Below are 16406 nucleotides of genomic sequence, written 5' to 3'. Positions count from 1 at the left end.
TTTACAGTATACATGAAAAAGAGTGATAGTCATGGCTTAATACATAGACTCTTGAGTCAGAGAGAGCTTCAATCAGGCTGTACTAGTCACTGTCAACCTTTCTGAGACTCAGTTTCTTCATTTGCAAAATGGAGATGATAATAACTAAGTCAGACTAAATTAGCATCAGTGTATAAATTTAGTGCAGAGTAGGTGTTCAGTAAAAAAGGTAAGTGGTAATACTTTTTTCCTTTTTATTTTGAGTTCTGTAACTACATAATTGGAAACCCTGGTGGCGTAGTGGTTAAGTGCTATGGCTACTAACCAAAAGGTCGGCAGTTCAAGTCCACCAGGCGCTCCTTGGAAACTCTATGGGGCAGTTCTACTCTGTCCTATAGGGTCGCTATGAGTCGGAATTGACTCGACGGCAGTGGGTTAGGAGGCCCTGGTAGCACAGTGGATAAAGCTTTTAATTGAGAGTTTGGCGGTTTGAAGCCACCAGTGGCTCTGTGGGAGAAAGATGTGGCAGTCTGCTTCCGTAGAGATTTACGGCCTTGAAAACCCTATGGGGTCGCTCTGAGTTGGAATCGACTTAATGGCGGTAGGTTAACTACATAACTGAAAAATTGTCTGATTTTTCCCGTAGGCTCCTATGGATATTCCAGGCTTAAACCTCAGTCAACAGGAATACTACCCCTATGTTTACTACAAGATTGATTGCAACTTGCTGGAATTCAAGTAAAAATGAGCTCCTCGCCAGACAATCTTGTCCTTGTGTTGGTGTATGCTAACAGACACAGGTTGCCGTATAATAGTACTTTTAGCTCTATTATCCTTGGCTTGCTTCTGACCCCCATCCTGGGTGACTTCTCCCACAGTGGTCCATTTCTCAACATTTTCTTCTTAAAGGAAAATATATGTATTGTTTCTTTTTATTGATCAGGTATGTAAATGTGTAGTAAAAAAAAAAAAATCAGAGTTTATTTATAAACTGAATAGTTTATTTAAAGAGAAGGTCTTTCCTCACTGATATTGTGGTATGCATCAATTCCATTTGTTACTGTTGTGCACAAAGACCTTGTTTACAAGGGAATGGTGTAAACTCTTATACCATTTTGCTCACTGTATTTGGTAGACATAACTGTTTAATAGTTATTGAATCATGATGTAAAGAAATGTGACAATATTCAGGTATGTGCTTTCTGAATGTTTCAAATTACAGTGTGCGAGCACTGTCAACACCCACAGGAGAGAATAAAATGACCTGTGCAAAGGTGTATTGTGGCGTGTGTGACTTCAGAAGATTCCACTTCAGTTTGAGAGTCTAATAAATGATGTCATAGCTAACTTGCTATGTTACTTTCAGGCTTTTGGTATATGCTGAGGTGACAGTTTTTGTCTGACTTGCGAGTGATTTAACTGTGCCAAATTTGAGGCAGAGCACATACTTGAAGATTATTTTTCAACAAATAATGGGCGTTTACATTTGTTCACTGAACTTTTAGTTCTCTAATTAGGAAGTAGGGCCGATTCTGAATAAAGTACAGCAAAACTATGTAGCTTAGTCATTTTCTTTCTAAGTCTTTATTTTTCTTCTTTCCTTTTAAGATCTACAATTATAAAAGCCTTGATTTATGACAAAGTCTGAAAATAGAGGCCTTGCTAGCCTTTAAAATCTGAGAAGACTTTGTCTAGCACCCTGAAAGAGTTTTCAAAAGAGGGTTTTATGGCATTGCTACCCTTACTCTGTTGTCACGGTTTTGTAAATGGGAGAAAGAGGTTTACATTTTATTTTATTCCCTCTATTTAGGAAATTACATAGGCTCCAAAATCTGTTTACTTCAAAAATTTAAAGTAATTTCAGAGGTACTCATAACTTCAAACAAATACAGACTTATTTCTACTCTCTCTGTGTTCTTCCAGGCCTTTACTCTATCCCTATTATATATTTCTCACACATTTGCATAGTTTACTTTTAATAAAAAGGATCATACTGCAAATATTCTGTCACTTTTTTTTGCTTAATATTATACGCAAGTTATCTGTACATATCAGTGTGTCCACAGCTACCTCGTTCTTTCGTATGGCTACATGGTGCTCTATCATGTGTCCGTGCCATGAAAAATTTAGCACTCACCTATTGATGGATATTCCGGCTGTTTTTCGTTTTTGCTATTCAAACACTGCTGAAGCAAACATGTTTGCACAAATATTTTTGCACACTTGAGCTAGTATTTCTGCAGGAGAGAACCTAGAAGTAGGCTTTTGTAAAGTCATGGGGTTATATATATCTAAATTTTTGATACACACAGCAAGGTTATCTGTTAGAATTCTAAATTCAGAACATGCGTAGAATGTGTATTTTAGGTTTGGTTTTCATTTGGACAAGAGGAAACGAAATTTTTGGTTTCAATATCAGAAAATTCTGGTTCTCTGTATTTTTTGTAAATGTCCTTTGAATTTTGCCAATGTTAGTTGCCTTTGAGTCGGCTCTGACTGATCCAGTAGAATGAGACATGGCCTGATCCTTTACCGTCTTCTTGATGGTTAGCATGCTGCATAAGACCATTCTTGGAGCCACTGTGTATTTTTAGTGCCTTCTAATCTAGGGGGCTTATCTTTCAGCGCTGTATCAGATGTTCTGTTGTGGTCCATAGGGTTTTCATAGGCTGGTTTTTGGAAGTAGATCAGGAGGCCATTCTTCCTAGTCTTAGTCTGGAAGCTCAGCTGAAACCTGTCCACCATGGATGACGCTGCTGGTATTTGAAATACCAGGTGGCATAGCTTCCAGCATCGTAACAACACACAGGCCACCACAGTACAACAAACTGACAGATGGGTGGTAGCCCTGAGTCTTAGTATCTGTAAGATGGGGATAATATCTCTATCACAGGGATGGATGTGTTTTGAGGATCAAAGTAAAAGATTGGTAGGTCCACACAATGACTTTTAAGATTTTATTTAGACTTTAATATTCTTTTGATGTGAGTAGGTAGGGACTGTTTTAGGTTTAAAATCTCAGCATAGTTTTGTAACTGGGGGATTTTGACTATAATTTCTATCACTGATGCGATACAGCAGAGTGGCTGAGAGTGGAATCTGGAGCCAGATGGCAGACATTCACACCCTAGCTCTGCTACTGACTAGCTCTGTGTTCCTGGGCAGAGTGGTCTCCGTGCCTCAGCCCCTCATTTGCAGAATGGGGATCATTGTAGTGCCCACTTCATAGGGCTGTTGTGATGAGTAAATGAGCTCCCACATGCACACAAAGTGCTCGAGGTGGTGCCCAGTGCATCATGGGAGTGCCACACCTGTACTTACTGTCACCCTAGAGCAGCAGATGTAGCTCTTTTTCCACTTGTGTTTATTTTGGGAATCTCAAAGTACATATCATTGTAGAGTTTTAAGGTTAGAAAGAAGTAATTGTGTGTGGCAGGGGGAGGGTGATAGAGTTTGTAACCTAACGTTAAAGCAGTTTGAGTGTCACTGAGCATCAGACTGTTGGATTGTTTATATTGGGCATGGTGGCTACCATTCCTGGGAAGGGACTGCCCTCATCCATTCACTTGCCTCACTTTGTTTGCTGAGGAGTCTGCTGACTCTCCTCCAGGATACAGCTCAGATAACTTTGAGATTCGTTTAACATTTATTGTCTTGTTAGAGCTGCTTTTACATACGTTACCTCATCCCTTCCTCAAGTTGTTTGTGATGAGAGGACTGCTGGGTCTTCATTTTACTTACGTGCAGACTTAGGTTCAAAGAAGTTAAGTGACTTCTTGGTACAAAATCACAAATTTTGAGTCAGAATAAGAATTTGAACCTAAGATTTTTGACTGTGGGACTCTGTCCTTCGTATCATACCTCTCACTCACCGCTAGGCGCTACGTGAGCGACCTAAACACATTCCTTCATCTTAGTCCAGGGTAGACGGTGATAGAGAAAAGGTATTAAAAAAAAAAATTTTAGGTATGGACAATCGGATACTTAATCGTGTTGATATTCTGCAGGAACCGAGGGGCCCAGAGCGTTTCGTTGAACATAGCTTGTTGCATCCTGATTTCAGTAGTAATTTTTAAGTTATTCAACCTAGGAGATTTTTTCTGCCTCTGATCCTACTCTGCTAAAGTTGCTCTTAATTAAGCAAGAACTCTGTGTGGTCTTGGTGGAATGTACTCCACATGGCTTTTTGAATGAGCATGTACCATGTAGTACCTTTAAAGTAGTACTCTACATAATACTCAACAAGTGTCAACTTTTCCTTGTTCTCATTTTAAAGTTAAATAGTCCCACATCTTGGAAATAAGGTATGAGAAATTGATTTAGATGTGAGGTTAGTCTTCATTCTCAGCTGTCCTTTTTTTCTAACAATAATAATACACGAGGCTAAAAACCACATACACAAATATTACAGAATAGCTTGTAATGAAAACTTTGCCTGCCTTAAAAAAAGAAAAAAGTCATCTTTTAACATCAGTAAAAGATGGTTTGTGCTGGAAGGTCTATAAAAAAAATAAAATAAAACCTGCTTCTGTCGAGTCGATTCCGACTCATAGCGACCCTATAGAAAGAGCAGAACTGCCCCATAGAGTTTCCAAGGAGCGCCTGGCAGATTCGAACTGCTGACCTCCTGGTTAGCAGCCGTCCCACTTAACCACTGAAGGTCTGTAGTAGTAGTATATTCTAGAAGAAACTTACTGAAAACTTGCTTAATTTAGTACTTGTCTCTAAACTGAAGTTTACCTGTTTCAATAATGAAAACTTATTCATGGTCCTTATTTTTCTAGCCTATAGATAGTGTTACTTTATATTAATATGTAAATATAATTCTGGCTTTAAAAGAAAACGGTGTTTCAGAGCCATCTTATTTACTATTGGATTTACCGTTAGAATACTTTGAGTTCTGAGTGCCATGACTTGTGAAAGAAAAGGGGAACTGAGTAAACCCATGGAGGCGATTAACGGTAAGAGAATGCCTCCTGGGGTTGTTTAGCCTTAGAGAAGAAGACAAGATTGAGGAGAAACAAGACAACATCATGCCAAGAACAGTCAAGATAATACAAGAAAAAACTTAAAACGAAATAAGAGGCAGACAACAAACACAAAGAGGAAATTTGCCGACAGAGTTGCTTAATGTTAAAATTGGTTGTTACAGCGACAGCGGTTGTTACCAGGGAAATTATACTAAAAATGCAGATTCATTGCCAGACTCTACAGAGATGTGATTAACAGTCTTGAGTAGAAACAAGGAATACATTTTTAACCAACACCCGGGAGAATCTGATGCTAGTGGTCAGCCAATTACAATTCGAAATTGCCTTTTAAAGTCTTCCTGTGAACCCTCAGATTGGGTCATTTACTTACGATTTGTGTCTTGGTCTTATTCATATGAGATTCTTCTCTCTGTATTTCACACAGACCGCTCTTAATAAGATCATTATGGATAAATTAACTTTTCCTACTTTGTCACCTCAGGAAGCATTCAATAGAACCAGAAAGTTCTGCCTCGGCAGAAACTGATCATCGTAGGTGTTCTTTGCCTTTGTAAGGTCGTAAAGTATCAGATTGAAATTCTGGAAAACTCTAGACATGATCAAGGTCACATTTATCTTTTAATGGAGGACCCGACTTTAAAAAACTTTTTTTGTTTCAGTTGAAAGTTCACACAGCGAATAGGTTCCCATTTAACAATTTTTATACAAATTGTTCTGTGACATTGGTTACAGTTTTCACAATGTGTCAGCATTTTCATTATTTCCATTCTGTTTGTTCTGTTTGTACTGATCTAGCTTCCCTTCTCCTTGCCTTTTCATCGTTGCTTTTGGGTAACTTGACCGTTCGGTCACATATAGTTGATCTTTTAAGGAGGTACATTACTCATGGGTGTTATAAGCCAATCTGTTGTTTGGCTGAAAGGTGACCTCCAGAACTAGCCTTGATTCCAAGTTCAAAGAGTATTTTAGGGCAGTGGCCTCAGCGTGGCTGGGGACCCACCTCGGGCATGATTTATCACCACCGATAAAGCGTAAAAGAAAAAGCGAAACAGGCTTTCAAAGAATGATTTGTATGAGGAAAGTGAGGGAAAAAATAAAGTCGGATGCAGTAAAACTTACTGTCGGTATTAGACAAAAGAAAGAACAGTGTCATACGATGCTACCTTGAATTCGAAAGTTTTTTTTTTAAACAGGAGGAAGAAAGAACAGAATACTACCCCAAATTATCAAATCCAAAGAGTGGCTTTCATGTATTCTGTTCATTTCGTGGGTATGTGGGTGACCTCACTAGATAGATTGTGACAAATCTGAATCTTTTTCGTCGACACAGCTTGTCAGATTTCGTATTTAACTAGGTACATATTTGGACTCATTTCTCAGTAATTATGGATCAGTACAGGTTTAATGCATTATTAGAAACACGAAGTCGCTTGTTTTTAAAATAGACTACACAGGGACTTACGTTACCATAAGAGGGCACTCCTGTGTCACTAAAAAAGCAAATGGGTAGGTTGCCACAAGTCAAAGGCAATTTTTTTTTTCCTTTGGCAGTGGTGGTAGGGGGGCTTCCTCTCCACCGCTCTCACCCCCACCTCCCCACTGCACATGGTTGGTTATGAAACATACAATCAATTTAGAGAAGCTTACAAAAACACTTAGTAGCATTCTGAGTTGAAATATTATGTGACACGTGTTTATTAATGTAAAGCTCTCAGAAAATGTTAGAGCACTCAATCATTTTGTGACTTAATCCAGCCTCTGTGTGTGTGTGTGTGTGTGTGTAGTGGTAGTATACCAGTGGTTCTCAAACACCTGTCAGCAGCCTGATGTCAGCCCGTGACAAAGTTTTCACCGAAGGTAAAATGAACAACAAAAATACAAGGAGATATGTGTTTGTGTGTATGTGTGCATATATGATCATATATTGAGCAAATACTATGAACTAGGCATTTTTTCTTTAGCTCCTGGAGATACAATGCTGAGCAATCAGATACTAAGAACATTGCCTGCCTTCATGGGGCTGATAGCCTTGTCATCTGGGGGCAGCCTTTTGTGCAACAATCCAGAATTAAAAGTATTTTACTGATCTACTGAAATCCAAAGTCTAAAAGCATACTGACTTAAGGGTATTTGTCCAAAAAAGTCAACCCATAGTATCAGTCAGCGGGTAAAGAACAGACCCAGATTTTTTCAAACCTGACCGCACAATTGGTCTGGCTCAGCACCATCCAGAATTTTCTGTGATGATGGAAATTCTGTATCCGTACTACCACATACGACAGCCCCTAGCCACATGTGGCTGTGGAGCACTTTAAATGTGGCTAGTGTGACTGACAAACTGAATTTTTAATCTTGCATAATTTTAAATAGCCCCATGTGGCTGGTGGCCACTGTGTTGGACAGTGCAGGGCTAGTTGGTCACATTTGGGTAATGAGCCATTCTATCCCTGAGTTTCCAATATGTCCCATATCCTTTGGCCTTTTGTTGTTCGTTTAACTGAGTCAGCCTAGCGTCCATTCACTTAGATTGCTGGATTGAATTTCCTCACGAGGCTGAGGACCAAGGAGAGGATTGATTGCTTCCTGAATCGCTGTTGATGTGCCTCAGATTGCTACACAGGCATCAATATTCTTCTTGACTACAAAAAACAGCTAAGTATACGCTGTGCCTTTATGTGCATGAGAGGAAACCAGTTGCAGTATTGAAAGACCAAAGGCTGTTTGTGATGGGAAATATTGAATCAGCAGAATTGGAAACACAGCTGTGTGAGTGTAACGGGAACGTAATCTCTTCTGTCAGTCAGTGCTCACTTAGTGTGCATTGTACGCAGGGCATTTGCTGTGACTGCTCTGTAGGGAGACATCTAGAAGATGCTCAGCTCAGGTTCTCAAATGGTATTATTTGTTTGTCTTTACCCTTCCAGGAATTTAAGAGGGTCATAACATGGCGAAAGAGCAAGGTCTCTAGTAAGAAGGCTGACGAAGGGGCAAATTGTCTACAGAAGGAATAGCACCCTATCTATGTTGTCATTTGCTTCTGAGTTGATTCCTACTTACGGCGGCCCCATGTATGCAGAGTAGAACTGCTCCATAGGGTTTTCAGGGCCATGCCGTTTTGGAAGCAGATGGCCAGGCTTTTCTGTGGTGCCGCTGGGTGGGTTTGAACCACCAACCTTTCAGCTAGTAGTCAAGTACTTAATCGTTTTCACCATCAGGGATTCCAGTACTCTATCAGTGGGTTGTTTTTTCAGTAGTGATGTATTGGCATGGATCACCTCACAAGGCCAGTGGCATGACTGCAGGACAACTGGCTGAAGGAGGAAGGAGAACGTCGGAAACCAGCTCCTTACCTCAAGCCATGTGCTCCCACCTCTGCTCATTGCCCCTCTCATTCTTGCATCCAGACATATCAAGCATCTGCCCCACCACCACCTCACTCTCTTCCTTCTCCACATCTACTGGCCTGATTTCTTTGCTCAGTCTATTTCAACAGCCTCCTGACTGACCCTTTTGTCCCCAGTCTCGCTTGCCTTCAGTTCACCCCAGCCCGCTGCCAGAGGAATGTCGAGTCACTGCACAGGCTCCTGAAGAGTCCTCATTTACCGCAGAATAAAGGCCCTTTGTTCAAATTGGATTTTTTCCATCTTTTTAATTTAGCTACTCTGTGTTTTCTGAAAGAGGAATGTTGTTTGTTTTTAATTTGACTGGAGCCTCTTTGATGGGGGAATTTAGACCATTGATGTTTGTTATGAATGCCCCAGTAGTTTGCTTTTCTCTCTCAGCTCCCCCAGAGCTGGCCACATGGGCCAGGGTCAGACCTGTGTTCTCTCAAAGTATGATCCCCTCTTGGGATCTGAACCTGTGTCTTTATCTGTAGAAGAGGGATAATTACAATAACAAGACAGGATGGTTTTGAGCATTAAGCCTTGGGATGCGTACATATTTCTGGCAAGGGGCTTGGCACAGAGGAGGCATTAAAAATGTTAGCTGCTGTTTTTAATACTATTACCGTCCTTTTTTATATTCATTGGGTTTTGTTTCTTGCTTCCTGTATCTTATGGTAGTTGAAATTAATTTTCCTTTAATGTACATTGATTTAGAAGGCAAATGCCTTGTTAAAGAGCTACCAGGATCATATGACCAGCAATTGCGCTCCTGCTGGAATTGAAAACACATGCCCACACAATAACTTGTACGTGAATGCTCATAGCAGTGTTAGTAGTAGTAGCCCAAAGTGGGAACGACGCAAATATCCATCACCTGATGAATGAAAAGATAAACAAGATGTGTATCTAAACAAGGGAATGATATTTAGCCATTAAAAGGAATGAAATACTGATATATGCTACAGCATGGATGAACCTTGAAAATATGCTGTATTAGTTATCTAGTGTTGCTGTAACAGAAATACCACAAGTGGTTGGCTTTAACAAAGAGAAATTTATTTTCTCACAGTCTAATATGCTAGAAGTCCAAATACAAGGTGTCAGCTCCAGTGGAAGGTTTTCTGTCTCTCGTTTGCTCTGGAGGAAGGTCTTTCTCTTCAACCTTCCCCTGGAGTAGGAACCCCAGGTGGTGTGAGGTCACCCTCTCTGCTCCCTTCTGTCGTTTATATCCCAAAAGAAATTGGCTCCAGACACAATCCAATCTTGTAGATTGAGGCCTGCCACATTAACATAACTGCCACCTGTTCCCCCTCGTTAACATCATAAGAGGCAGGATTTACAACACGTAGGAAAATCTCATCAGATGACAATATGGTGGACAACCACATAATACTGGGAACCATGGCCTAGCCAAATTGATATATTTTTGGGGGACACAATTCAATCCATGACACATGCTGAGCAAAGCCAGACACAAAAGACCACATACTGTATGATTCCATTTATATAAAACGTCTAGAACAAGCAAATTCGTAGAGACAGAAAGTAGATTAGTGTTTGTCAGGGCCAGGAGTGTTGGGGGAGATGCAAGTGACTGTTGGTACAGTTTTTTGAGGGGATAATTAAAATGTGAAATTAGTGGTGATGCCCAACTTTGCGAATATACTAAAAACCACTGAACTGTACACTTTAAAAGGGTGAATTTTATGGTACGTGAATGAACCTAAACCAAAAATACCAAACCCATTGCCATGGAGTTAATACTATAGACTCAGCCACTCTATAGGACAGAGTATAACTACGCCCTAGAGTTTCCTAGGCTGTACTCTTTTAAGAAAGCAGATTGCCAGGCCTCTTCTCCAGCAGAGCCGCTGGTGGGTTCGGACTGCTGACATTTCCTTTATTGTGCCACCAAGACTCCATAGCTTAGTGAGTAGGGAGGTGTAACCAAAAAAACCAAACCCATTGCCGTCGAGTCGATTCCGACTCATAGCGACCCTATAGGACAGAATAGAACTGCACCATAGTTTCCAAGGGGCGCCTGGTGGATTTGAACTGCCGACCCTTCGGTTAGCAGCCGTAGCACTTAACCACTATGCCACCAGGGTTTCCAAGGGAGGTGTAGAGAGTACAAAATCCAAACCTGTTGCCATGGAGTCAATTCCAACTCATAGTGACCGTATAGGACAGAGCAGAACTGCCCACTGGGTTTCCAAAGAGTGGCTGGTGGAATCGAACTGCTAGCCTTTCAGTTAGCAGTCAAGCTCTTAACTACTGCACCACCAGGGCTCCAGCAAATGCAAATGAGGTAGGGTCTTAGATTTGATTTTAATAACAAAGGGGGCCCATTGTAGGCTCTGATTATACACTTCAAGAGTCACCTTAGCAGTGGTCTTCCTCATCTGTAACCCCAATTTCTTACATAGTGCTTGGCACTCTCTTAGGCACTTGGTTCTGCTTCTCAGATGGATACATTTATCACATAGATTCTTTGCCAGGAGGTGTGCTGGACTCTGCTCTCAAGTGCAAACATATTTAATGCTCTCCCTCCAATGCCCGTAAAGATCCAGGCAGAATTTAGTCACTTGTAAACTTTGTTACTGATTTCTTTCGCAATTGCTCTGATTTCTTCAAAATCATAATCATTGTGTTTATAAAATTAGCTGGCATTTTAGTGTTTGACACATGAGTGGCTGGCTCTGCAGCCCGTTGTTAGTCACACGATATCCTTTGACAATAGCCAACATATGACAACAATTCTTTTGTTTTTCGGCATTCTGGTTTCTTTTTAGTTTTCCAATGTGTGTTTCTCACTTCCGTTTTCTTTAGAGCTTTGCTTCAGTGTTATATCCTCTTGCTGGGAGACCAGAGGTTATGACCCCTGCTCTGTAAGAAGTGTAACTCTGTCATCTAAACTGTTGCTACTTGAACTTCTCTCTTGCCTCTGCATCCTCAGTTATTTAAGGTGTTTGGGTCATCTATACCGGATCCCTCACACTCTTTCCAGGGAAATGCTGCAATTTAGAGACACACGAACATTGGAATATAGGAGTTGATTACTTGAGAAGGGCTAGTGTTAGTTCTGGAATGGGGCTGTGTAATTTGGTACCTAAATTGAAGTGTAAAATTTTCCATAGTCGAAGCTTTCCAGATTTTAATTGGCTGCTTGCCCTCGCGTCAATTTCTTTTCGGACGGAAATAAATGATTTTGGGAAGCCCTTATCTTTACAACCAGACACAGTTTTAGCTCCTCCTGACTAGGAAAATCAGCTCTTTAGCCATAATGTGGTACAGAGTTGTCCCTGTTTAGCCAGCCTCCTCAAACCACTTAAACTCCACAGCAGAAACTCTTTTTTTTCTTATTGATGCTGTTGTCTACTAATTTATTTTTCTTGCTTTTTCATTGTTTCCTAATTTACCCCCTATTCTTTGCTTCTTAACTGTTGTTGTAAAGTCTTTCTTTTAACATTCTGGTTCCCTTTTGACCATCGCTAGTTGGTTGGTCTTCCCATGTTTATACTTTCTTCCTTTGTTGCTGTTGTTATTGTATCAAGTTGGCTTTGACTCATGGCAACCCCACATACAACAGAATGAAATGCTGCCAGTCTCCACACCATCCTTGTCGGCATTCTTGAGTCCATAGCTGCCTTCCAACCTGGGGTGCTCATCTTCCACCTCAGTATCAGACAATATTCTATTGTGATCCGTAGGGTTTTCAGAGGCTAATTTTTGGAAGCAGATCGCCAGGCCTTTCTTCCTACTCTCTCTTAGTCTGGAAGCTGTGCTGAAACCTGCCCACCATGGGTGACCCTGCTTATATTTAAGTACTAGTGGAATAGTTTCCAGCATCATAGCAACATACAAGCCACTGCAGTACAACAAACTGACAGACAGGTGGTGCTATTCCTGTTTCACTCGGTTAATCTCAGAACCCCTCTCCAATGAGCCTGGTTTTGTTTTTTGCTAAGAATTTCAGTTTAAAGCGTTCCTTGCCTGAAACTTCATGTAGTTAAGGAGCCACTTCAAACCCTTTCTGGAAGTTGAGAGTGATGAATGATAAAATCATGCAGCTTGTCAGCTCTTGCTTTCTCAGTAACCACACCACTCAGTCTTGCATAGGGGATTATTTGTTCTTTGGTGTATTTGGAAACTGAAAAGAATAAGTAACAAAATCTCCGTTTATAGTTGCGCCATTATTTTCAAAGTTACGTGCCACTGTTTTCTATTCATACCTTTTTTACCATGTTCCGTACATGCGCTTTTATTGGTTAGCTGTCTCCCATTCCCCACAGGAATTGTTTCAAATCTTCTCTCCTTTTCTCAAGGTCCTTTCTCAATTCTGCTAAAAATCTGACCTCCTACCTGGTCTGCGTTTGTCCTGGGAGCCTATTGGAACCATGTTGTTGTTTTTCTTAGCTGCTCTCAAGTCAGCTCCCAACTCATGACGATCCCATGCGCAGTGGAATGAAACACTGCCTGGTTCTGTGCCATTCCCATGATAAATTTCAGATCAGATAATTTCGAACCATAAGGTTTTCACCGGCTTTTCAGAAGTAGATTGCCAGGCCTTTCTTCCTAGTCTCTCAGCCTGGTAGTGCCAGTGAAATCTTTTCAGCATTGTAGCAACATGTAAGTCCCCACTGATGGGTGGGAGCTGTGCCTGAGGTACATTGGCTGGGAATTGAACCTGGGTCACCTGCATGGAAGGTGAGAATTTCACCACTGAACCACCACTGCCCGTCTAGAAACCAAGTGAACTGCTTAATACTTTTGATTTCCCAACATCTCTCGCCTCTGCCATCAATTCTGGAAAGGTATGTCCTCTTCCAGCCAGCGTTTCTTTGCCCCCTCCACACACAACACTCTGCTCTGACCTTACTCTCCAAAGCCCACTCCTCAACACACGGGCATCTGAAGCTTCTTTGGCTCCTACAGTTTTTTCTTCTTTCCTGTTTTTTTTTCTTTTATGCTTGGCTTAGTAAGCATAGTTCTCTTTCTTTCATTCTAAAACACTCTTCTTTGAGTCTGTGTTCCTCTCAAGCTGCTACCTATCCCTTTTTTTTTTTAACTACCCCACTCTTTATTCAACCTCCAAATAAGACCTCAACATGCTGAAACCTACTTTTGCCTCATTCAATGAAACTATTCTTGCTAAAGTCATCGATAGCATCCTGGTTAGTCAAATGAAGACACTCTGCTTGACTCCAGAGCGTTTGTCATTTCCGACTAGTCCTTTCTTCCTGAAACTCTAAGTTCTTCTTTCTTGCACAGCTTTTCCTTCATTTTCTCTGTCCAACCCTGACACCAGTGGTTCTCAAACATGACTGCATCAGAATCACCTGGAGGGCTGGGTCTCAACACAGGTGTCTTAGGTTGGGTTTTCTAGAGATACAAAACCAGTAAAGTGTATATATATATGTAGAGAGAGGGGGAGAGTTTTATCAAGGAAATGGCTCATGTGGTTGTAAAGGCTGGAATGTCCCAAGCCCGTGTGTTAGGGTAGAGGCTTCTCCTGATACACGTAGCCACAGGGGCTGGTGAACGCAAGATGGGTAGGTTAGAGAGCAGGGCTCTTGTTTACAGGCTGTGATGATCAACGAATCCCAAAGATTGGCAGGCAAGGCCACAGGTAAGCTGCTAGCTCAAGTCCTAAGAACCGGTGATCAGATGAACAGGAGCCTGCTGCAGGACCAGAACAAGCAAAAGTCCACAAACCTTGCCAGAATATCTACTTATATTCAAAGCAGACCACATACCCCCAAAAATCTGCCTTTCCACTGATAAGCTATTGACAGCGGATCCCGTTATGGAAGCGACCACACCATCACAGACTATCAAATCACTGACAATCACGGCCTAGCCAAGTTGATACTCAACCTTAACCATTATGCCAGGAGTTTCTGATTCAGTGGGTCTGGGGTGGGGCCCAGGGTTTTGCATTTTGAACTGAATTCCAAGTAATGCTGGTGCTGCTGGTCTGGCGACCACACTTTGAGAATCACTGCCTGTCATGGATTGAATTGTGTCCCCCCAAAATATCTGTTAACTTGGCTAGGTCAGGATTCCCAGTATTGTATTATTGTCCACCATTTTGTCATCCAGTGTGATTTCCCTATGTGTTGTAAATCCTATCACTATGATGTTAATGAGATGGATTAGCAGCAGTTATGTTGATGAGATCTACAAGATTAGTGTATTAAGCCAATCTCTTTTGAGATGTGAAAGAGGTGGGCAGAGACACTGGAACCTCATACCACCAAGAAAGCAGCACCCGTAGCAGAGTGCGTCCTTTGGACCTGAGGTTCCTGCACTGAGATGTTCCCAGACCAAGGAAACACTGATGACAAGGAGCTTCCTCCAGAGTCAACAGAGAGAGAAAGCCTTCCCCTGGAGCTGACACCCTGAATTTGGACATGTAGCCTACTAGACTGAGAGAATAAATTTCTCTTTGTTAAAGCCATCTGCTTGTGGTATTTCTGTTGTAGCAGCACTAGATGACTAAGGCACTGCCTTACACACCAGCGTTGCTGGTTTTTCGGAATGCTTTCTTACTGCGTGCTCCCCTTGGTATCATCTGGTCTGTTCCATGGATTCTGGAATCATCTATCTGCAGATGACTCTGAAATCTCCATCTCTCACCCCCACATCTCTCCAGTATGGCAGATTGATGTCCCATGAGATGATCTATGTTCCTTGAAGGAGGGTGCTTTTGGCATTTGGAACGTGACAGTTCACTGTTGAGTGGGACTGTCATGTGCCTTGAAGAATGTTTGGCCCCACCCAGTCACTATAGCAACCAAAACAAACAAAAGCTCCCCACATTTCCAAACACCCCCAGGGCTGTAGTGCTGCCCCTGGCTGAGAAGCACTAGACCTCCCCCCTACCTCCCCATCCTAGCACCAGGGCTTCAAACCAGTTCGAATCCCTCCTGATAATTTGCATTTCCACCTCAGATGTACTGAATCAGAATCTACATTTTAACAAGTTCTCCAGGTTATTCTTATGTAGAATAAATTTTGAGAACCGCTGTTCTACTAGTGGAGCCATGGCGGCATAGTGGTTAAGAGCTCGGCTGCTAACCAAAAGGTCAGTTGTTCGAATCCACCAGCCGCTCCTTGGAAACCCTATGGGGTAGTTCTGCTCTGCCCTAAAGGGTCGCTGTGAGTTGGAATCAGCTCAGTGGCAACGGATTTGGTTTGTTTTTTGCTCTACTAGTGGTCCTCAGAACTGGCCTCTAGCCAACAGCATTAGCATCACCTGGTAACTTGTTAGAAAGGCAACGTCTCAGCAGGGATTTGAAACAGAACGAACCAGTTTAAAGCCCTGCCTAACACACACCTAGTTAATCAAGCAGAGACCTCTCCTTTCTCCCTCAACCCAGCCACTTTTCATCGGTCACCAAATTCCCTCGATTTATTTCTAAAATAGCACTCAATTCTGTCCCCACCTCTACATTACACATAGTGTGGTTAAAAGCAGGTTTTAACTCTGGCTATTGACAGGAGTTCAAATTAAATCCTGATTTGGTCATTCAGTACCTGTGTGACTTTAGGCAAGTTACCTAACCTCTCTGAGTCTCAGTTTCTACCATCCATAAAAAAGAAAGTAAGACCTTCTTTATAGGATTATTGTGAGGATTAGAAGTAAGAAACACTGAGCACTTTTCCCTGACACATACTGGGCACTCTGCCTACCAACTTACTATTTCTCTAAACTTTCTGATACGTGACAATGAACATTAGTCCCTTCTTTGAATATCCTGTAGTCATTTTCTTCAAAGGACTTTTTTGTTTCTATGACTCCAGATAGCTCTCCTGCTTGGTGAATGTACTGGATTGTTGTGTACCATTGAGTCGATTCTGACTCATGTTGTTGTTAGGTGCTGTCGAGTCGGTTCCAACTCATAGTGACCCTGTATGACAGAGTAGAACTGCCCCATAGGGTTTCCTGGGCTGTAGTCTTTATGGAAGCAGATCACCAGGTCTTTCTCCTGTGAGTGGCTCAGTTCGAACGGCCATACTTTCCATTAGGAGCTAAGCATTTAACTGT

At 41.7% G+C, this 16406-nt stretch overlaps 1 protein-coding gene across 2 annotated transcripts in view; it reads left to right on the top strand.

Moving 5' to 3' along the window:
- ATP6V1C1 (ATPase H+ transporting V1 subunit C1) overlaps nt 1-11773 on the top strand; it is a 59731-nt gene extending 47958 nt beyond the window's left edge. For both annotated transcript variants that reach the window (XM_049853773.1, XM_049853772.1), the window contains exon 13: nt 626-11773. In XM_049853773.1, coding sequence (XP_049709730.1) covers nt 626-721 — 96 coding nt within the window. In that variant the 3' untranslated portion in view covers nt 722-11773. The remainder of the gene's footprint in view (nt 1-625) is intronic.
- Nucleotides 11774-16406: the final 4633 nt, after the last annotated feature.

This window comes from Elephas maximus, chromosome 15, assembly GCF_024166365.1.
Source record: "Elephas maximus indicus isolate mEleMax1 chromosome 15, mEleMax1 primary haplotype, whole genome shotgun sequence".
NCBI classification, from domain to species: Eukaryota; Metazoa; Chordata; class Mammalia; order Proboscidea; family Elephantidae; genus Elephas; species Elephas maximus.
The sequence above is the reverse complement of the archived record's forward strand: the minus strand, read 5'-3'. Positions and strand labels throughout refer to the sequence as shown.